At 47.8% G+C, this 23,005-nt stretch overlaps 2 protein-coding genes across 2 annotated transcripts in view; one reads left to right on the forward strand and one right to left on the reverse strand.

Annotated features, from left to right (window-relative positions):
- PSMC6 (proteasome 26S subunit, ATPase 6) overlaps positions 1 to 23,005 on the forward strand; it is a 364,454-nt gene that overhangs the window by 328,183 nt on the left and 13,266 nt on the right. The window lies entirely within an intron of this gene.
- On the reverse strand, positions 1,038 to 22,301 carry ERO1A (endoplasmic reticulum oxidoreductase 1 alpha). The gene is made up of 16 exons (XM_059819542.1): positions 22,191 to 22,301; positions 15,352 to 15,471; positions 13,491 to 13,574; positions 11,514 to 11,552; positions 10,964 to 11,040; positions 10,801 to 10,874; positions 10,318 to 10,438; positions 9,524 to 9,561; positions 8,302 to 8,313; positions 7,054 to 7,080; positions 6,791 to 6,883; positions 4,673 to 4,919; positions 3,862 to 3,931; positions 3,413 to 3,499; positions 2,695 to 2,828; positions 1,038 to 1,098 (listed from the first exon to the last, which is right to left on the reverse strand). Exons 1-16 carry the CDS (start codon positions 22,299 to 22,301, stop codon positions 1,038 to 1,040), a joined length of 1,395 nt encoding a protein of 464 aa, XP_059675525.1.

A 23,005-nucleotide genomic window follows, 5' to 3' on the forward strand; every position in this document is an offset into this window, starting at 1 on the left:
CCCCGTGGCGGGTATGTCCTTTCCCTTTTTAGCCTGGCCCGGCTGCCAGCCTGAGCTGAGCAGATCCCAAGAGGCCAAACCCACCATAGCAGGCTGGGAGGGGCAGAAAGCCGGCAGGTCCCTGCCTGAGAGGCTGTAGCTCAGGTCCTGGCAGCAGCTGCTGCCCCAGGGCCTGTCAGGGGGTGTGCAGAGGTACCTCCTAAACCTGGAGATGAAGGGGGTGCCATCAGGAAGCAGAGCAGCTTTGTGGGGCTCATAGCAAAGCCCTGACAGCAGAGCAGGTAGAAGGCTGTGTTTGCCCGAGCCTGTGCCCACCCTCTCCTTCCCACAGGAGGCCAAAGCCCAGCACCACCTTTTAGAATGTGCTTTTACTCCTCATGGAGCAGCAGGGCACCAGCTCTAGCCAAAATGGAGGCACAAGGCTGGCCAGAAGGCGAGCAGCAGGGCTCCTCCAGCACACTGGTGCTTGGTTCATCACCCCTGGTCCTCCACAAGGATACCATCACTGGAGCTGACAACCCACAGTCAGCACAGCAGGGTTAGCACAGCAGAGACCATCAGAAACAGGCTCTTGCCCTGAGAAGGCTTCACGAGGAAGAGGATGGCACCTTCTTTATGCAGTAGAAAGTTAGTGCAGAGACAGCATGAGGGGCTGGTTGGAATCACAGAGCAGACAAAGACTTTTCCCCACATTTTATTCAGTGTCTCCAGTGTCTGAAGGCAAAGAAAGGGGTCTAACCCATCACAACAGTACAGCAATATTTAAAGTAGTTATTCAGAATGATCTTCCAATATATAAAATAAACTTTACACAGAGTCCCTGCTTTTATACAAAAAAAAGTAGCTTTTTTTTTTTCCCTTGTACACAGTATTTGTGATCAGCAGGTTACAGACAATCAACTGGGAAGAGGAGGTCCAGCCAGTGGTCTTCACCATGCAGTGGTTGGGAGGGTGAGGCAACAGTGGCATTTGTCCATTTTTAGAGAACCTGCAACAGCTGAGCAGTGAAGTTCTAAGTCTCTCTTTCTCCAGTGAATTCACCGCATATTTCGTAAGATGTTCTTGAAGTTTTCCAGTTCTCTAACGCTTGTTGAAATCCTGTGTGTAAGGAAAGCACAAGGGAAACATGAGAACAACATAGGCATCTCCCCTTATCTAAAATTCAGGAGAAAGGGACTGCGAGTAAGGAAAGCTTCAAGCAGCTCTTAGGAAAAGAGAATTTAGGATTTCAGCTAAATTAGGTTCTGGTTACAACCAGAACTAATTTCACAGACTCTTTAAAGCAAACACTGAGAAACAGAGTGGAACAGGATGTTACGGAGAGCTCAGCAGTGATCAGACAAGCCCGTTAACTAGAGGTCAAGAAACAGACCATAATACTACCAGCTGTGCAGGCAGGTTGCAGAGTCCCCTTGCCATGTAAGCTTGTTTCTTCTGAAAGGGTTTTTTTTATTTTTGACTCGTTTTCTGGCTGAATGCGCTTTGCCCCTAGAGCATCAGCAAAAATGGCAGATCGGATGTTGAGGATACAGCCCGCGAGCGCCTCTTCCGTAAAGGAGAGGTCCGCCCTTCCCAGCCAGGACAAACTGCCATTTTAAGGAGGTTTTGAGTAACCCAAATCACTTGCCAACAAGCAAATGACAGAGGTCTGTTTTAAAAGGCTCTTCTAATCCTAGGTAGGTGGGACACGAGGTTGGAGTCTGAGAAAGAGCTGCCTGACCCCAGGCTCTTCACCCAGCAGAGGACTTCCAGGGGAAACTTTCAGCTGGGCAGCAGAGGGGGAAAGGAAAAAAAGGAAAAGGCTCCCAGCCTGCCAGCCCTCAGCTTCCTCTGCTAATCAGAGGGTCCCCAAGTCTCCCGCGTGCTGCTTCCAAAGGCCGTGTTGACACGGCAAGGGAAAGGCAGAAGGAGGGCCAGCGCCTCTGGCCTAAGGAGCACCACAACAGCCCTGGGGAAGAGCATTTTGGGGTTTTCCAGATTTGACTGATGCACATTAGGGTCTTCCCATCACTGGCCGTTGACACCACAGTCAGCAGTGAGACACAGCAAGACCCCTGAGCTCGAGCATCGGCAGCAACGTCGCCTGAAGAATTCTTTGGGGAAAAAAAAAAAAAGAAACCCTTTTGCCAGAAACCCCAGGCCTGTCACCACCACTAAGTGGTCACGTATAACTAGAGCATCTTGCAATCACCTCTCTCTCCCAAGGGCCTCGTCACCCTCCTTCACTGCCAAAAACTCCTCGTCCAGCTCTCCACAAGGGCTGGAGCGATGGATTCCTGTTAAACGCAACCACTGCAAACAGATCTGGGAACAAATTGGTGGAAGCGAGAAGCTTGAAGGAGTTTTAAAGCGAGCATGGAAAAAGAACAGCAACCATTGTCTGGGGACAGCGTGCTCTGAGGACAGAGTTACACCGTTTCTTAAAGATCACCAAATCCTTTGTATCTTAATACAAATGCTTCCTTGAATTCCTCACAGAAACGTAGAGTATAAAGAAGTTGTTTTAAATTGTTCCAACTGTTGCACTCTGTATTAACATCAGCTGACATTTGAAAGCTTCTTTATGAGGCAGTATGATCGAAGCAGGAGTTAACAGCTCCTGCGAGAGCTGATGAGAACTGACTGTTTAAGTTTTAATGGGATGTAACACAGCAGCTTGTGTAAAAGTAGAGGAAAAAAAAGTCTCAAACTAACCTTCCAAAAGCATTAAATAAGGCAACGATTTCTTGTCTTGTCAGCTGGAATCCATAGGAAGGGCCGCTTTCAGGTATCTTTTCTATCAGGTTTTCAGAAAAGAGGATCTTCAGTGCTGTACCCAAGCCCTGCGTCTGCACACGACAAACGAGATCATTTAATAGCAGGGAGACAGCCAGGGCCTGACTCACAAGTTTAACTTTGTTTCCCTCCTTCATCTTTACAAGGATTTCTGTTGACATCACCTTAACAGAGTAAGACTTGGATTTCACTTCACGCAACAGCTCAGAGAAGGGAGCAGAACGGCGCCAGGACGCTTTATTTATTTAGCATTACTGCGATAGCAGAGCTACCCCGCAGAGGCTTCCTGCCTAGCTTTGACCACATGTAAAATTCAGCACAGATCTCCCTGAACACCCCCCCCATTTTATAGCACCCTCTGCCTCGCCTGCCACAGGCTCTGCGCCCTCTCCCCTCTCTCGGGGAGCAGCTGTAGCAGGCTAACCCCGTTTTCAACTGCAAAGGCAACAGGCAGCCGCTGCCAGGCCCAGCAAGCTGGGCTCAGCGCACTGCTTCGGGCTGACTGGGCTAGGAAACGACTCAAGCAGCCCTGATCTGTATCCAGGAGCTGACCGGTATTTAAGAACCGCATCTGCATGCCAGAGTCCCATCAGATGAGGTGCTTCCAGACACGTCCCCAGCTGCTGACAAAGCTTACCTGCAACTTCCCCCACAGGCGACATTTGAAGCAGCCAACACAGTCCATTATCTTAGAAATATTCTTAAAGTGTAGCCTAAATTCCTCCTAGGGGAAAAAGACATTCAAGTTGATCGTGGTTACGCACTAATTTGGACTTCTTCCATGTATTAATCCCAATCCAATAATGTATTAATTCTGGACTTCAGGCTAAATTCAGTGGGCCTGAGTTAGGGAAATGCTTCCTGGAGTGGGATCCTCAGCAGCAGTCCCCCACTCCCCTTAAGGCACACCCTACAGTCTGCAGTTACCCACAAGCAGCCAAACCATTCAAGAAAGCAAAATAAATTGGAAATACCTGATCCCGTACCTCGTGCATACCAGGGCCCCTTTCAGATCTAGTATTACCCCAGACACACGTCTGAAAATACCCTTTAGGCAGTAACTGCCCCAAAAGGAAGGGCAATTACCTTTAGTTTAGCAGCTTCCTTTTTATTCCCTGCAAAGAATGAGTTTTCATCAAAATGGAGCGGGAAAGACCTGCAATAGAATAAAAAGAGTTTTATCCCTCCACAGCTTGAAGCCCAGATCCACAGAAGTATCCGGTTAGCTGCGCAAATGAAACCGATAGGTGTTAGACGTTGGACATCTCTAGATGTATTTTAAGCTCCTTGTTTCTTAAATCTCTTGGAGGCTTTCAATTTTAGCTTGCATCTCACCTTGGAGACATTTTCAGCAATTGCTCTACGGTTTCTAAACAATTGTAGTCTGTTTTCTAACAGATGTAAGCACTGAAGGCACGGCAGCACAACAAGATAAATTCAAACAGTGATCGCACTAAGAGACAGGCATTTCCATCTGGTTCTGGTATCTTCCATTCCTCTTACTCCAAACTCTGTCCAACAGCCCAAACCTCTGTTACCAACACATTTAGGATTTTTTCCTAGTCAAAAGCACAAAGCCAGGACTGGTGTTCCACAGATGAGTCAAACAGGTAGCCAATTTCAGGGCTGACACATAGGTGGTTATTAAATTCAATTCTGCTAAATCAAAAAGGCAGCCTAGACTATTAAACTGTGGGCTTAATTACCCTGTTTTGCAATTTGAATACAGATACCAGCGTACTCGCAGCAATATTACCCCACTGCCCGAATCACACTCTCCCACTACAAGAACAAACCCAGAACCTGCCTTTCTAGGCGCTTTAAGGGAAAGGTTAAGCACACTCAGAGATGCCAGGGTTGAAGGAGCCATTCTCCCCAGGGACCGAATGTAAATTACTTGGCCAGACGGAGAATTTCCAGCAGTAGGTTTTTCATCTCCGCGTCGTGACTTTTATTCCCTGTATACAGCTGGAAACTTGGGCGCTCAAAGAACGGCAGCACTTTGGATAGGGCCCGCAGCTCGATCAGGTAGAGAAAATACAGGTTCTTGAGTCTTCTGGGACCTTCCCCTCTGGTGATGACTTCATCAAATCTCTGCTGGAACTCTGTAACGTTGGGACCCCATTTCTTCTCTGACCACGTATCTGAGAGAGCAAAAAACCAAAGGCATGAGGCGGATGGGTATGGTTCTGGTTCACCTCCTCCCACCGTCCCTGGCTAAATGGCAAAATGTAACTCTGACCAGGGAGATCCAAGCTTTACAGTAGTCACAGCCCTTTCACTAACCGCAAATTGTTCAAGAGGGGCATGCTTTTAACCAAACTCAAACCCCAACAAATGCAGAACTCCTGCAGACCTTTGTCAGCTGGTTTAAAACACGTCCCAGGCTTACAGGCAAAAGCTAAAAACAGAAGTTGCCAATTTTAAAATGGAATTAAATCAGTTGAATTTCTCGTCAGTTGACCTGATTGTTTCCGAGAGCAGTTCTAGATAAGCTGGTGATAGCTCAATGTTTGTCTGCAAGTGAAGAGGGCTGGACGGAAGTACCAGACAGGCTGTGAAGGTCCCTTTGTTCCTTCACTCCTGCCCACAAAAGCTACCGCCTTACTGCAGCCCTTGGAGGAGGTCTCTGCTTTGGTCTGAGTGTCTGCAGGGGCAGACAGCACAGGCCTCCTGATCACATTGCACTGCGACCAGAGGTTGGGAGACTCAGGAACATCTTAAAAGAATTCCTTCTATTGCAAAAATGCAAGAGAACAAAAGCAGGATCGGAGGAGACTGGCCTCTATTTTCCGTTACCAAGCCCACAGGTTTCACAAAGAATATTTCTGTTTGCTCATCCTATCACGACTATATAAAGTATGCAGTGGAAGATGTAACATGGTCATATCAAGCTGACATATAAAAATGAAAAAAAAAATGGGAGAAGCTTTATCTTCTGGATCACCAATGGATAACCAGCCCAGAAGGAAAGGATCCCAACTCCGAGCTGAGACAGGCTCTCTACAAGGTGACCATGGCACCTGCAGGTGGGAGTTCCTGCATGGATCCAAGCTGAGCCAAGGAACACCTTCTTGGAGCAGAGAGCATCCTCGGTAGCCTTTCACTGACAGAAACTATCCCTTTCTACACAAGCCAAGCAGACGCTTACTTGGCTGTCTGTAGCCGACCTTATTTTCCTAATCCTCTCTGCAGACTCCTAACTCATCTCTTGCCTTTAATGTTTCTCTGTTATTCTATGTCCCAACTCTAACGCAGTCTAACTCACATCAGGGTGAGGCCTACGTGGGCTGTAGAGACTTAATATAATTACTTAGTTAAATCTAAATTACTTATGCAAATTCCAGCAGCTATCTGTAAATCTGTACTTGATTTTTGTAAGCTTTAGCAGAATAAAGGTGGTAGGCTTGGTCCACAGGTACCGCTCTAAACGACCATGACTAAATCCTTCAGGAAGTCAGTCAGAACCCACATCCCACGCGGCAGGAGCGACGTGCCACAGCCCTTGGCCACACGAGACACACAAATCACGTTTTGACTTCACCCTAGATTTTCAACCCCAGGGTTGAAATTTAGATTCTTCAGATAGCTACTTATGGACAAAGGAAATGGAAATGGCACATGGAAGTGGATCAAGGGTCTCGGGAAAGCCCAGCCAAGCGTTTCACAGGCTAGGTGAGATTATTGCTAAACTGACTGTCATAAAGACAGGCTAGGAAGGGACAGCCTTGATATGCAGTTAGAAACCCACTCCAAAATGACCTTGGAGGAAGAATAGAAGGAATACGTGCTGGAAGTCTCGGTACAGAGCACAGTCCAGCCATTTTCAGACCTGAAGGCATGCGGTAACTGCATTCCTGATTCTGTTACACAACCTGTGTGCTAAGGAGGGAAGGGAAGAGCACAGAAGTATGCCTGAAACCTGCTGGAAGGGGCTCAGCTAGCACTTAGTGGAGCCACGGAAGTGTCAATTTAGGACTGACGCAGGAGAGCCAAGGCAGAAAGTAGCATTTACCTTGTAAAAGGTATCTGGCGCTCAAATGGATGTTGATGCTTGCATGGAGACCAGAAATGAGTTTGTAGAAAGCTCGTTTCTCTACACAGACACCTGAGAAGAAATGCTTTCAGTATTTTGCAGTGCCCATATGTTGAATTTTCCTCTCCTAGCTGTCAGACAGAAATCTAGTCCCACCTGAGCGTGGCCAGTAACTCCCACCCACTCCCCGACCATTTTGCATTCATCCCAGGAAGAGCAACCAAGTTTAGGAAAAGGATTACCTTTCAGCCACTTGTAAAACGTATGCCCTGGAAACAAAAGGAAAACAAGCACGTCAGTCTGAGACAGCAGCAGGAGGGCTTTAACACACTGTGTCATGTTTTAGGCCGCTTCTTTGGCCACACCTTTCAGAGCACAACAGGATGATAGGTAAATGAGACAGGGCAGCACCCTCCCTGCTGTGGCACCGGAGGGCAACAGCCGCAGATGAGAGGGTACTGCCCAAGCCTGAAGCCCTGAAACCACCTCTGTGGCCAGCCCCTAGAGGACCTCTGCCCACTCCAGTTTGCAGAAGCAGGGAGAGGAGTGTTAGAAGAGCATGAAAATAGTTTTCCTCCCCATTCTTCTGACTGATGCTTCTATAACACAGTGTGGCAGCAGCTAAACATGGCACATGGTCACAGAATCATCTAGATTGGAAAAGACCTTTAAGATCATCAAGTCCAACTATTAACCTAACACTGCTAAGTCCACCACTAAACTATCTCAGCAAGGGCTGGGGAGGGCAGAAGCGCTGCAGAACAGCACAGCGTAGGGGGAAACAAGGATTACGGATTGCTTTTCCCTTCTGTCCAGGGTGGGGAGAAGGGTATTTTTACAAAACAAACCAACCAACAAAAAAACTCCCACACAGTGCAACCAAGTGTGTACAATCACACAAGTCAGTGTTTCACACTACATGCTCGGAAGTAATCTGGAGAACATAAAATGATTTGGAGATAATTTGGAGACAAAAAGATATGGCATATACACAGGCCCAGTGCTGCAGAGGGTGAAGAGCTCCAGGGCACAGCCCTTCCCAGATGTGGGCTCTGCAGGGCCTAAGGGAGCTGGACACCCAGCTCTTACCAGCTGTCAGAGGCTGTTGAGACTACGAGTCTTCTCAAAGCTCCAGCCTGAGAGCTGCTTTCTCAGCAATCACAGGCACTGAAAAAACCACAATGCAAGTCCTCCTGAAGGCTCACAACACTTCAGTGACGTGATCTTCAAATGGGACTCATACTCTTAAAAATCTGCTCGTGCTTTTTAAGGCCCCCCCCCCAAGGATGGGCTGGCCTCAGGGACAGGGAGCTCAGAGGGATCTCTCCACAGGGTCCTGAACACAGCAGAATTTCAAGACAAATGCAGATTTTGCCTGAATAATGATTTTGCTAACCAGGTGCATTATCTTACGGTACAGCTCGTGACAGCACAATAAAGACACTGCATTTCTTTCTGTTATCAGTAAAAACAAACAGAATGCCACTCACCTCCGTCATCTCCTGATGAAAAAAGCACGAGTGGTGGAGGGAGAGAAAAGAGGAGATAAAAATTACACATGACCAAAATTAAATTCCGAAGCACAAGCATTAAGATTGCTCTGTTAATTGGCTCTGACAAGAGAATGAGCCTCTGCAGGGAGGTTTAGAAATGTTCTGAACAGAGAAAACATCATCTCAAATTGCAGCAGTGAACACACCAGATGAGCAACGCTCCTGAATAACCTGACCAATGCAGGAGGGATCAGTATTTGCAAAGGAAGTAAAACCACCACACAGTTGAAGTGGAGACCAGAAAACAGGGGACACAGGTGTCTACTTCTGCCAGAGATCTCCTGTATGACCTCTGACAGGATACTCAAGGACCCCATCCCTGTCTCCTGCAGCTTATTAGTCACTTGCAACAACTCTCGCAGGTATCAGGTCAGATGCTCTATTTTCGTGTCCTCTTGCTTCCTCATCTGCAAAATAGCAGTCCTTCTCTCTCCCCTCAATATAACTGTGTTATTTCATTCAAATCTTGCCCTAAACAGAGGTGGTCAAAAGAAGCACTGATATTTTAAAGGACACTGTCCTTCACCAACATGGCTTCTGAAGTGCCACTCATTTGCACAAGGGTAAAAGGAGCGGGGAAAGCACCTGCACAGTTTAGGAAAAGTTAAGCGATGGCCCCAGAGGGTACTGCTGGAGCAGCGTTCAGGTCAAATAAACGGGGAGCAAGGTTGATGTTCTAGATGTCTGGGCAGGATGGGGCATCAGGAGACATGGGGTTTCTTAGCAGCCTTGGACAAGCAGCTCACATGTTTCCAAAACCGTTCCCTACTTTAATTTACACACTTAGTCTTAGCCTCTAGAGCAGAGTTTCTCTTACTGGATGGTTTCCACAGAGGATCCCAGCCAGGTTCTTATTTCAGTCCGTCACAGATGGTTTGGCATTGCCAAGTACAGAAACCAGGGACCCAGGAAGAGCTCAGGGTTCAGCCCTGCTCCTGGTCCCTCCAAAGCTTATGCTTCTTCCAGGAGTGGAGGATCAGACTTCCTTTCTCCATGATGGATACTACAAAGCCACACTTCCAGGTGCCCTTGTGTTAGACATAAAATCCTACACTTGATCAAGAGCATGTCTCTCATTCAGTAGAAGTAGCTCTGAGAGCTACTGGAGCTAGGATCAGCACACTACTAAACCACTTAGTGAGATAAATAAATGACTCACCTCTACCAGGTGCCAAAGGTCTTTTTACATTCTGAGGCCTAAGAGGAAAAAAAAAATTCATTTAAATAAGATATGTAAATAAGTGACTGTCTCCTTGCTGTGCAGAAACACAGCCCAGCTGAAGTAGTTACTTCTCTGCAGTCAAATAGCCTAAGAAGTTCTTAGATCTTCTATGCTTTAGCTTTGCTGAGGCAGGAAAGGGGCACAGCAAAATGCAGCTTTCTCTCTTCCCCCCCACCCCTTCTTTCTTTAGAAAGAACAGCCAGCAAAACTCAAGTGTCTACACAGGTGCTAGTGGACATTATCCCACAGCCTTGGTGCAACATGATACACTAGTACAAACAGGGAGGAAATTGCTAGAGAGATCAGAGCAGGCAAGACTACAGACCAATGCCCACCAGCACTGTGCATCAGCCCCAGGGGTACCCACAGCAGAGTTCAAATTGGGACACAGACTGGGGAGAGAGCTGCCTGCAATGGCCAGGGAGGAAAAGTCTGTGTGCCCAGGACCGCATCGCACAAGAGATGCACACCCCCTGCCACAGTGCTGTCTCACCACGCCACAGGGCTTGCATCGGGAGCCTGCACCAGGGCAGGGTGCGGTCCAAAAAAGAGCCAAGGGTGGCTCACGGGGCAGCCACACAGCTAGTCCGCTCCTCTAGGAGCTCACCCTGCACAGGCCTCGCAGCAAAGACAGGAGGATGGGCACTAATGGAGCAGTTAAAGCACATGCAGCCCCTCTGCAAAATATCAGTGCCTGCAAGCTTGTGGAACCTGTCTCCCAAAGCACCTACTTGAAGCAGTTTTCTTCGTAAATGCTGTTCCAGATCTTCCAGGCATCTGGTCCTTTGTAGCCAGTATAGCGTTCAGGATTCAGGAGTAAATCCACATACTCTGCGTCAGGAGAATAGATGTCTGCGAAGCAGAGTGCTGGGTCAGTAACAAAAACTTCTGAAGAAAAAAATGACATTTTCCAGAGCTGATCCAGCCACCCCTTCGAATACTGAACAGTTTTCCCAGCAGAGCGACCCCCTCATCCCTCTCCAGAGAGGCAGGTGCATAATATTTGCTCCACATCAACCCACTGCAGCGGAGCAAAGCTCTCTGGCCTTCAGAGCTATCAGAGCACAAGGCCACTGATGGCAAAGCAAACTCCGAGCATGCTCCATCCAAGCTGCAAACTTGCTAAACACGGCAAGACCCTGACCAGCAGTGAAGCTTTGTCAGAAATATTTGCATCATATTATTTTCAAAATACTGAGGGCAGATCCCTATACCATCAGCTTCGCAGAAGCTGTCTGAAGAGTCATCGTGCCTTGTCCACTGGAGCACTGCCTGCTGGGTCTCCTTGCTGCAAAGAAAGTGGAAAAAGACTATCAGAAAGAGCGCTCATACTACGTTTCCTTCAAGACGAGTAAGGGTTGTGGAAAAAAGTCAAACCTCAAAGAGCCATCAACAGCTCCAAGTCTCTTGGCTTCTTCACATTCTTCAGCAAGGTCATTGGCTTCTTCCGAATACTGGGTTGAAAAGCAAAGGGGTGGGGAAAGAGGATTAAAAAGCACTTTTTCTGCTGTTATAATTCTGCCTTTAATGCACTAACCGGTTTAAGCATCAGAAATGCTTTTATGATTCATCCCACCCTGTATTTCCACAGGATGTCTGAGATACTCAGAGGCTTATGCAATTGAGATGACTGTGGAAGGACTCACAGCAGCCTCTGGCACTACCATAGGAGCATTTTGTGCCTGATGATACCTGCTCTTGGAAAAGTCTCCTAAATGGCTCTACGTTAGTGGAGGGGAATACCTGACTTCAGGACAGCCACCTCAAAGGCTCTATAGCATGCCAAACACCTGAAGAGGGTAAGAATTTAGCCACGAAGTACATCCCGACAAACATTGCCCATCTGATTAAGTCAGCTTTTATCAGCTACAGTGACACAAACCTGGTCCTATAAGCAGCGTCATTTTGTGCACACAGGCACACCTACCTTGTAACTTCCAGATCTGATTCCATCAGGGACTTCGTCCTGAAAGACAAAAATTGGGCATGTGCTACCTATGGGGCTGATGTGGCCTTTCAGTCTAATCTTTCTCAAAGATTAGGAAGGTTACCGCAGTTTCTAGAAGTTAGAACGTAATCAAAGTGCTCAGCTTAGCTTACAACACATCCAATTTCTGGCTCCTCCACAGACTAAGGTTAAGCAATATTCTTGGTGCTTTATTTTGATTTTTCGCAAGACTCCTCAAAAGGTCAGCAGCCTTCCATGTGTGCTACGTCAGGTTATGTTTTGCTTACCCAAGCCTGAGGTTGGGGAAGCCAATATAAACTTCAGTGCTGACCAGAGGCAATTCCAGCTCCTCTGATGTCTGGCATTCTGTCTCCCAGTGATGCCGGCGCTCCTGGCAGGAGCCCAGGCGCCTCTTTTCAGATATTGCATCTCCCAGCCCTTGATATACGTCATTCAACAACTGCCCTTCTCCCACTCCATCGCGTAACGTCAGGCTTGCCAGCCCCACACAACCCGAGCAGTACGCACAAGACAATCGGGCCCTAAATTCTCCTCAACTTCCATCAGTAGGAAGGCAGTGAAACCACTTCTACACTGCAGAAACAAATACTATGACAGCAAGTAGCACAGGAAGAGAAAAATTAAGCAATGAAAAGAGTTATTTTTATTGCTTTCAGAATGAAAACAGACACAAATCAAAATAATTAAAAACAGCAGTGACACAGTCAGTTCTTAAAATAAGAACAACTTCTAGCTAATACTAACGTAACTGTAACATTACTCCTTCTTTGGTCATCATCATTACCAAAATATCCTTTTTAAGGAAAAAAAGTATTTAAACAAAATTTAAGGTTATTTTAATTGAGAGAAAATGGGATGATTTTTCTTTTTTTCTGAGTCCACAATAGGTGCTTTTTGAAGACTAGGGAAGCAAAGGACACTTATTTGAGAAGACAAATTAATTTAACATAGATATCAGAATTTATATAACAAGTGATGCCCACACACACACACCTGTACCAGATTGTTTCAAGATGTCCTATCAGCTTAGATTTTTTTTTTCAGCCAACAGCTACACTACATCAGGTCATTACAGAGTTAGCAGGTGAGAGGTACAGACACCTGCTTCGCTGCAGCATACTTGATATCATACAGGAAAATAAACCAGCGAGTTGGAAAAATGCACACGAGTAGGGTCAAGAGGCCTCTTCCGTGGAGAGCGCTCATCGCACCGTCGGCATGGCATACCCCTGCGCACCATTAACATACACACCGACTGCTCTAGAGACCCAGGAATGGGTGTGTAAGACAGTCTGTTGCTGGTTGCCAACCCACAAAGCCAGGCTGGGTGGCATTTTCACCACCTCTTATCAACCCAGCAACCAACTTCCGATTCACTCGCTTTCTCTTCCCCTTCTTTTCAGGCAGTTACTTTTCTTTTAGCCCAGTGAACAAAACACTTTTGTCCCGGATACAGGGACAAGAGTGTTTGCTCTTGTACAGGGAAATAGAAGACTTGGAAAGAGGCATTTCACGTAAAGAGAGGGCTGGAAAGGGCCTGGTCAAATTCATCAGCCAGAACTGCAAACCACAGCGTAGCTCATGGGCCAACAGGGTGAATATCCTGGCAGTTAATGCAAGAGGCACTGCTTGTAACACCACTGGGTTTGCCCCAAAACTATCTCACCAATACCAAAAATAGAAGAGGGACCAGGACAAATTTTAGGCCAAAATTGCTAAATTCTGGAAGTTTAAAGAAAGGGTAGGCTTTCAATAGCTGACCCTCCGTGAATGGCCATTCTCATGGGTCCCAGTATGACCGCACCTAAGAAAGCTCCTTCAGAGCCACAGTTTTGCTATAGCTACATTAACAAGAAAAGCAAGTCATTTGTCTGCTTCTCCCTCTTGGTCTGCAAAAATATATAAAAGAGGTAAAAGAATGGATTCAGTACTTACAGATGGGCAGGGCTTTACGGCACAGTCTCTTATTCCACAGTGACTGTTGTCATTCCAAAAAGGACAAGGTTTCTTTAGGTTTACCTACAAATAACATATTAACCTATTATACATTTCCTCCATGCAACCAAACCAACCTTCCACACCACAGTTTACCAACACGCATCTTCAGCTCCTTAGGCAAGGCTTCAGATAATAAAACTTAGTGCAAGGTTGAGTGCAGCGAGAGTGGAAACAGAGGGCGTTATTTATCTCAAAGTTGATCACATTCATTCACTTGTCTCTCATATGAGATGCGCGTGCCCATGCAGCCTGGCCAGGACTGTTTGTGGTAACACAGAAGACAGGACACACAGGCTACCAATTCCTAATCCCATCCTGAGGCTCCTGTTGACATGACAAAGTGGGTTTTGGCCAGGTGACTTGTACCCTTTAGGAGCCAACAGTTACTATGGGGAATCTTTGGCCTTGGAATATTGCTCACTTCATTCCCCGTGAATCTTGGGGGAAGTTTGCTACCCATTGTTTTTGTTTCCTTGTTTGGGGCATCTTAGGACTAGAACCTCCCTCCCCGTTAAAGGAGCAGGAGGAGGATGTGCTGGAGCCTTGCTGCCATCCTTCTGTGGCCAGAGCACAGGTCTTCTGCTGTCAAGTCATCTGTGTTCTGGACTTGTTGGTGTGCAAGCCTTCTGGGCTTGACAGGAACTTGTTATCAGTACAGGTTATCCTTCCAATCTTTGCTTTGCTGTTTCTTCTGATGCTTTCACACAGACATTTCCATTCATGCTTCATTCAGACCAATCTTAGTATTTCTGTTACAAATCCCAGAACTGGAAGGGGAAAGGACATTAACTTCTTTAACAAATCCTAGTCTCTCTTTTCTGTGAGTTGGTATCAAGTATCATTCTTCCAAAACAATTAACATTTAACAAGACTTTGTTGGTTTAGTAGAGAGGGGGAGCAGGGAGACAGGGAGATACCTGTAGGTAGGGAATACCCCAGTGATTTTATATATAGGCCCATTCTAGTTTTCAGTGCAGTGAAGTTGGGAACTTTTAAAACTGTTCTTACAGAAGAGTAAATACTTGTCTGCAGAAACAATCAGGCAACAGTCACTGTTCAGTATCTATATGTAGCAGGTAAAATAACCCAAGCACACCCAGACAAACCCCATTTTTAGTCATATACATGCAGTCTCACTGAATGGGAGCAGAATCCACCTAATAAGGATGGTCTGGCAGCAACAGCCATCGATTCACCAGATTGTTTGGTAACTAAACCGGGCTTTCCATGTTGATGGGGACTCTCATTATGCAAAGCGGATCCCGAGCCATCAACATTTGTGAGCCCTAGCTCAACAAAAGAATTTATTTCATTGGTCTACAGCTTAAGTTCTTAAGAGGGAAAAATGCATAAGAAAATGTTAGGAAATTAGGAAATATTTCCTTACCAAGAGGGTGGTCAAACACTGAAACAGGCTTCCTGGAGAGGTGGTCGATGCCCCATGCCTGTCACTGTTTGAGGGGCAGTTGGACAAAGCCTTTAATAATATGCTTTAACTTTTGGTCAGCCCTGAGTGGTCAGGCAGTTGGGCTAGATCATCACTGTAGGTCCCTTCCAACTGGAACTATTCTATATCTTTAAAAACATGCAATTTATTTTAGAAGCATGTTGTATCACATTAAGATTCTCCCGACCATAGAAGAGTAACGCTTACTGCCTGCATTGTTAAAAATCAGTATTAAAATGGGGGTACCTGATTTTAAAAAGACCAGCAATAACTTCAGGGAAGATTATTAAAAAAAAAAGTAGCAGCATACAAAATTAATGCAATAATACAATTCTTGCATGAGAAAATTACCTTGTAGTATCTAAAATAGTCACTTTCCAGAAGTTCATTCAGTCTAGGAAAAAGCTTGTAGTTGTTGAAGGCATCAATGGTTTCTACATCACAGGTGCAGTCATCTAAATGACCAGTAACCTGTTGGATGAGAAATATGAAAGCAAATATGAACAACTTGACCAGTACTTTTTAACACTGCAAACAATAAAACAATTTTCTTTCCATTTACCAGTGAGTCAACTAATTAAGTTTAACCAGAATTAAACATTAAACCAGACCGTACTGAATTGGCAGAGAACTTCTTTTCAAGCATCCTTTAGGATGCGTCCTGTAGTTGTTGCTTGGGGACACGCAGTTTTATTTGGGAACACTTTTCCTCTAACACACATTGATATATGAGAGTTTGCTGATGTCTGAGTAATAGGCATCAGACGAACACTTCCATCTCTTTAAAAAGCAGAGATGACAGACACATTCAACTAGAGCGTGTCACACACACACAAACCATACAGCCCTTGTCCACACATCAGACACAGTTATACAGATCACAGATGCTTCCGTCAGAGCCAAATCCAGCAGGACCCTGGATATCGGCTGCTGTAACAGCTGTGAGCCATACACACTGCCAGCTCAGGTTCCTGTTTGAGAGAATGCCTCGGCATGTCACTCCTGGCAGGATGGCATACAGGGGAGAGCTGGCATTTGCATACGGGACCAGTTAGGCAACAATAATGTCACCAAAGATTACAGCATTCGGAGAAAGTCCTTGTTGTTAAACAACTGCGCTGCAGCCATTTGTTTGATTTAATCAGAACCACAGCAACTGCAACAGTTCCTCTCCTCGCCTCAGAGAGCCATTTGGCAAGAAAAGATTTGTTCTAAGTCTGATGTAGAAAGCCAATACTTCTTGCATCATCCTGAACAACTCAACAAGCTGTGTGCAAGCTCTGAAGAAAATAAAAAGTAGCACAAGTTCAGCTATGGCTTTCTGACACGTAGATTACTGTCCGGATGACAAAGTTGCACAACACAGTAGTTTTGCTTCCCCCACACCCCCTGACGAGTACTTGGGGAAATCACCCTGGCCAAAATCAAGTATTACTACTCATTCACTCTCAACAGCACGCCAGGGATTTTTCCTGGATGTTGACATAGCAACACAACATATGGCAAGCTGCCATTCCCCAGTATCAGATAAATTCAGGGGGTTAAGACCAGGCAGTTGTTTTAAATCAATATTGTTGATTTATGAAGCAAAGAATGGGACATTTGCTGCAGTTCGTGATAAGAAACCCTCTTGCCACTTCTAAGCCTAGAAACGTCGGCAAGGGCAGCTCCTGTGAAGCGCGACTGCCGAGCAGTGGCATAAAAGCTCCCCAGGGGAGGCCGGGAACAAACAAGCAGATGGGGGATGCACAAGACCTAAGGCGGCACTGGATTGTATTTAAGGGGATCCACTTCTCTTACTTCTAAAGCACTCAACCAGCCTAAGGGTTGCTGAACACTGTGGGACAGCAAACAGAAGCAGATACCAGCCCTCTTGCAGGAAAGACAGCAGATGACCTCAGGCCTCTCAGCGGTCAGAGCTAGGAAAGGGAATAAAATCCTGCAAGCCTCAAGAAAAAGCCTCCCTGAATCCAAAGCAAAGGGGCTACTCCAGACTTCACAATAAGGGCAAACATATATCATTATGTACAGAGAGAAAAGAAGGAGCCACGTGAGAAACACCTGCCTTGATGCATTTCCGGAGAGCCCTCAGATAATTCAGTTAAGACCTACACATTAACTTAAATAAAACCATGATAATTACTACTGAGAAAACAAAGCTCCCTGCCCTCCTTCCAAGAAGGAAGGCAGAAATGGAGCACTTGCCCTCAGAGCACACAGTCACACGAAATGGGGAAGGGGGGGAGAAAAATAGCCTGGATTCAGCATAGAGCACCTCAAAGGCAAATGCAAGTTTCCTCCTGCCACCCCAGACAGAGGGGGAACAAACCCAGGCTCTAGATCCGGACTGCTCCATAGCAGGAATTAGTATTTTGGAAACAGCTTTTTTTCCAAAGGGCTTCAATATTTTGGACTCAGCCACACAGATCTAAGGGGGAGCGAAGGGAAATCTATGAGAGCGTGTCAGAATGCCCTACTCCACTTGAGCAAATAGTTTTTGTTAAGACACCTTATTTGGAGGCTCACTTCTATTTCTTGTGTTCACACTGAAGCCCACCGCCTCATCCTCACACATGTAGCGTACTCTGTCATGCATTTTGCATGGTAATGAAGATTAACAGCATAGCAATTAAGCTTTCCACTAGCCTGAATCACCCCTGTAAAAAACAGCAGGAATTTGCCAATCCAGTTACTCAATTTAAAGCTGTTTCAAAATTAAAAAAAAAAAACCAACAAAACAAAACCAACAACAAACAAACCACAACAAAAAACCAACCAAGCACATTTTTTATTTCCTGGAAATTTGGCATCCTTTGAGGCAGGTAGCTCAGAGATTGGGTCTAGAAGTGGCCTACAAAAAGATTTGTGGATAATCTTCAGCTGCTCTCTGTACCCACGCTAGACAAACACATCACTCCAAGGGAATGACACCCCTGTAAGAGCTAACATTGGAGCACCCAGCCAACCCTCAACTGAAACAGCATGCACCATTTGTGCCAGGCCTGTCTTTGCTACGTCTAGCGACCAATTCAAGCCAGAACCAATCTGGCATAACATCATCCTGAAAATAATCCAGGGTGAAGCACTGCAGATGCTCCCACAATACTCAGGAGTAGATGGGGGTCATGCTTTGGAGATTTCCAAATATCTGCTGCTCAGTTTCGAAGACCACTGGCGGGAAGATCAGCCACAATGCCCCCAAGAACATGCCTGCGGGGGCAGCACAGGCAAAGGGGAAGCACTAGGGAAAACTCAAGCTCTGCTCAAGTCAGAGGGAAAACTCCTCCTTCCTCCAAGGATTTCAGTCAGACTGTGCAGAAACAGGCAATTTCCCTAGCCTGCACATGGCCAATGAGGTATGGCTGGCCTGCTTACCTTCCTCCTCTGCCACCTAAGCCACCAGGCTGCTCAGAAAAAAAGCTCAGCCAGGCCTGGTGACGCTGACTGTATGTGCCCAACCTACCAAAGTTCACAGGCAAAGGGGTACAGAAGACAGCATCAAGAGCCAAGTCTCCTCAGAGACCAAGACAAAAGCCCCAGTGATGCTACCACCAAATAGCACTGACCTGCTTTAAGACGCAGGGAAGTGGGCAGCGTCAGACCACTGGGCAGGGCATGGTCTTCATCCCAGAAGTTCCCTCTTGCTCCGTGACCACCTGCCACCCCAGAACCTGTTTCTTTCAGCCCTGTATGCAGCCAGAGGCTCTTTTGTTTTGGACTTCAATTCCTACTGTCAGAGCAGCTGAGCTACAGCATGTGTCAGACATGCCCTGCAGTGGGTGGTGCCTTAAAACACTTTCCCCCCCACCTCTCCAAAAATATTTCTCTACATCTTCAGCCCGTAATAATTAGAACAGTTGTTTAAGATGAAACATAAATTAATCCAGTCCCAAACATGTCCCATGTGCTTGCCGGCATCTGTGAATCACTGAGCCAAGCAGCAGCAATGGCTTGCACTCCACCCAGGAGAGGTGTGAGAGCCTGGCATGGGACCGATGGGCAGGGCTGGCTTCACCCAGTGGGAAGAGATGCAACAGAGCCGCCGGGACAGATGTGACACAAGCGGCTCCAGCTGCTGAGTAAGCACCGAGGAAGGTGTTCCGCTGGCCCTCCACAATAGCCACTCTCAATCCCTTAACACCAATGCACCTGCCTTGTGTGCGTAACACAGGCTGAAACACCACCACACGTGGACTCTGCATAATCCTTGGGTTTGGCCTTTGCTTTATCTTCCTTTACCTCCATCCCAGGCTCCTGGCAGTCTGCTCTCCCCTACACTGCTGGTCTGTCTCTCCCCACCTCTTTTTGCTTCCCCCAGTGTCACAGAAATGTCCCCTGGGCAGCAGATTTAGGGCTTTCTTCTCTTGCTATGGGCTCCGTCCCAGACCCATACTGACTGCACAGCTGGGCAGGAAAGAAGGCAACTCTTTTCTGCATCTCCCACTTGCAGCTACAATAGGGCACAGGTAAGGGAATACCACAGTGGATGAGGTACAGGCTAAAAGCAACTCCAATTTTGCTGGCAGCTGCCTGCTCTTCTAGACAAGCCACACCAGTCCCACGCTGATGGCAAGCAGATGCTTTCCCTGCTGTCCCAGCAGAAGCTTCCTTGCAGTCGCCCTGCACAAGTGATTTATGGCTCCGCCTGCCTGTGGCACTCAGTGCAGCTAGGTCTGCCTTTCATCCTCACCAGCGCACTTGGAGCAAGTAGCTGGCAGCCAGGTGAGGCCAGTCAGGCCCAGCACCTGCCCTGGAAGCAGTGTATGCCAGCCCACGTGCTTTCTCCCCCATCTTTTGCCCAGAAAACAAGGACTGGGGCTTCTGGAGCTCACACAGAAGCAAACCTCACATGGGAGCCTCAGGATGGGGTTAAACAGCATAGGCTAAAGTGCTGTCAGATGGCACCTCCAAGCACCTGCTGGCAAAGAAGGATCTGCAGCTGCTCTGCACTTGGATGCTCCCTCCTGAGCCAGCCTCCAGAGATCAGGGAACGGTGCTAGATATGAATTCCTGCCCTGAAGGCTGTTGAGTGAACAACAATTTAACAAGAATGCAAGAGTGGCTTGAAAGTCTGTTCAGGAAACAAGGTAGCTCTCAGTGCCCAGACTCACCCCTAATGACAGCATACTGGCCACAGAAACACCACCTGAAGGAAACCAGCCCTCTGTCAGGACGGAAGCTTAGTCAAAATCCCAGTCTGCCGAACACCCGCAGCACATCAGCTTAATGCTGCTACATCAGTCTGTAAACGGCAAATGAGCAATAATTACTAGGAATATGGAGAATTGATTCATGGCTGACTAAAGCATTAATGCAAACAGGAATACCTGGGTGGGGGATGAGCTGGCTGTAAAGTTCGAGGGAACTCCGATATTGAAGTGTTACTCAGTGCTAATAAGACAGATTGGAAAGCAGAAACAGTATGTGAAACTTAAGCATTTTTAGTAACAGATGGACGTTTCTTATAAAAGTTTCAGGACTGGTTAGCAACCTCTCTAAGTAAATGATGAGCTGAAGTAACAGTCAAAAAAAAGCTGGCGAGGCGTTGTTCTTAGTAGTGTAGACAGACAAGAGCGCAACACCCATTCCAGAATTACGGCCCGCTTAAGTCAGCGCTTGAAATATTGCTAGAGCAAGCACCCTCAAAAGCGGTGCTTGTCAACTGTCCCAACACGGGCTGATGGAGAAGTTAAAGCTCTTCCATTCACCCTACGTCAAGGTTTCTTAATCTGACAAGCCCATGAGACAGCAAGAGATGGTTCACAGGAGGAAACCAAAAGCTATACCCAGGGCTTCAAGTACATAAACAAAGGAGGGTAAAACATGCCATTTAAGGCTTGCCCTATATTTTATTTGGTGGTAAATAAAAACCACCAGACCAGTTCTGCACAAGATGATCAGCAGATTATTTTTTACAAAAAGATGAGGCAGCCCTGGGGTGTGTTTTTGAAAGGTTAAGTGGTGAGCAAGGCTGAAAAATGCTGCCCTACATAACACGCTTTCCCAAAGGCAATAAAGTCTGGAGAAATCTTGAACCTGAGCACTTGTATTGAAAACTAAACCAAAGCATACGCAACTCCATAAACAAGAAAGCCTGCAAGCCATCACTATGCCAGAACGCCACTTCATTTAGTGCTTCGGGCTTCTTATCCCATACCACACTCCTGACTCGGACTTCAATCCTTAAGTGACAAACTTCACTGCTGAGCAGGAAGCATACAAGCAAAAACCCTATAGAGATATAGAATCAAAATGCATGCTTTTCCATTCTTCATCAGCATAGCTTGTATTTACTATTTCCACATGAAACTGAAGCATCAAGAGCCACCCAGAAGGCAAAGCCAAGTGCACAACTGCATTTATTTTCTGTCTCCACTCTCAATTTCTGACTCACATTTAAGCACTAGAATTTTAACACAGCAAAAGTAGACTTTACAATAGCTTCCTTTGAAAAAAGGCAACAAAAATAAAGCACTAAATACATTGTACCATCTTCACTCCTTGATCTTGCAAGTGTGCTTGTGCAAACTTAAGTCAAAAGGAATCTGCGTAACAACCACTCCCCCAAACCCAGCTGCTTGGTCTCATCTCTTGGTTGACTATAACCCAGTTCTCTCATTATTGTACATGAACAGAAGGTACACCGGGCCAGATGGTAACACACCTGGCACATCAACAAGGGGAATTAACCCTGGAAAAGCTTTAACAAGCAGAGCAGCCCAGCTCACCCCGGCCATGGCAGGGTAGGGTAGCAGGTGCCTACGGCAGCCACGCTCTCTCCTGGAGAGCAGAGTTGGGAGGAAAAGCAACACAGACCTACAGGAGAGGGGATGAGGCAGCTCGCAGACATTATAGTAACACACATCCCTGAAACATCTCCAAGAGGCACCTGGGTGGTTAGGGAAGAACGGTTCCCCTAGCTAAAACACTTACCTTTCCTGCTAGGGGCAGGGAGAGAACACAGTTAAGAACGCAAGGAAGAGTGCACGGGGCTGCTCAGCAGGCAGAAGTCACCCTCTGAGTCCCTTTGCTCTAGGCACCTCCCAGCCGGCTTTCCGATGCTCGGAGAGGAGTCGAGACACTGAGGCACCCTGCGGTGCTCACAGGAGGGTCCGCACCCCCTACGCCCGCCCCGAGGGCAGGAACCCCAGCCCCACGCAGAGAGGGAGCCGCCGCCCGGCAGAGCCCACCTGGCAGAAGCAGCGTCGCTCCGCCGCGCCGGGCGGCCCGCGGGACACCACCGGCAGTAGCAGGACGGCGAGTCCCAGCGCCCGCAGCAGCAACCCGCTGCCCGCCGCCATCTCACCACACCAGCGCCGCCACCGCCGGCTGAAGAAGCCGCGCCGCGTCGCGCACCGCCCCTCGCCGGGGGCGCGGCCGCCGGCGGCTACGCGCCGGGCCGCACGCAGCCCAGCCCGGCCCGGCCCGCGGGGCTGCCCGCTGCGGAAGGGCGTCTGGGTCCTCGCCGGGCAGCGGGGAGGTGGCCCAGGGAAGCTCCCCAACTTCTCGGCCGCGGTGACTCACTCGTGCCGGGACGGGGTGGCCCTGCCAGGAGATGGGGGAAAGCCAGCCCGCGGTCGGGGCCCAGCTCCCCAAAGGTGCCCCTGACCATCGGCAAGAACCAGGGGCTCTCTGCAGCGGCCTGGCACTGCTGTGTGGGCGCCGGCCCGAGCTCTGCCTCCTGTGGCAACACAGAAAGCAGCCCGGTGTCCCGAAGGAGAGACGTGGCCGGGGCTGGTCTTCTCCTGGCAGTGTCCTGGGTGTTCCCCAGCCCGCACAGCGCCAGGGGTGGCAGCTGGCCCTGCTCCGGGGTAGGTGCCGGTAATGGGGCACCCTCCCTCTGAGCAGGAGGGCGATGGCACGTAGTGCAGCAGCGCAGGCAGCTGCCCCTAGCCTGCTGCGGCCCACGCTCGTCCCCCCTTTCCTCCCAGGCCCAGGGGCCTTTTGTCCTGGCTCTGGCTGCGCAAGAGACACGCCCGGGTTCCGCACCCACAGGCCATGGCCG

Source organism: Gavia stellata, chromosome 7 (genome assembly GCF_030936135.1).
Source record: "Gavia stellata isolate bGavSte3 chromosome 7, bGavSte3.hap2, whole genome shotgun sequence".
Lineage (NCBI taxonomy): Eukaryota > Metazoa > Chordata > Aves > Gaviiformes > Gaviidae > Gavia > Gavia stellata.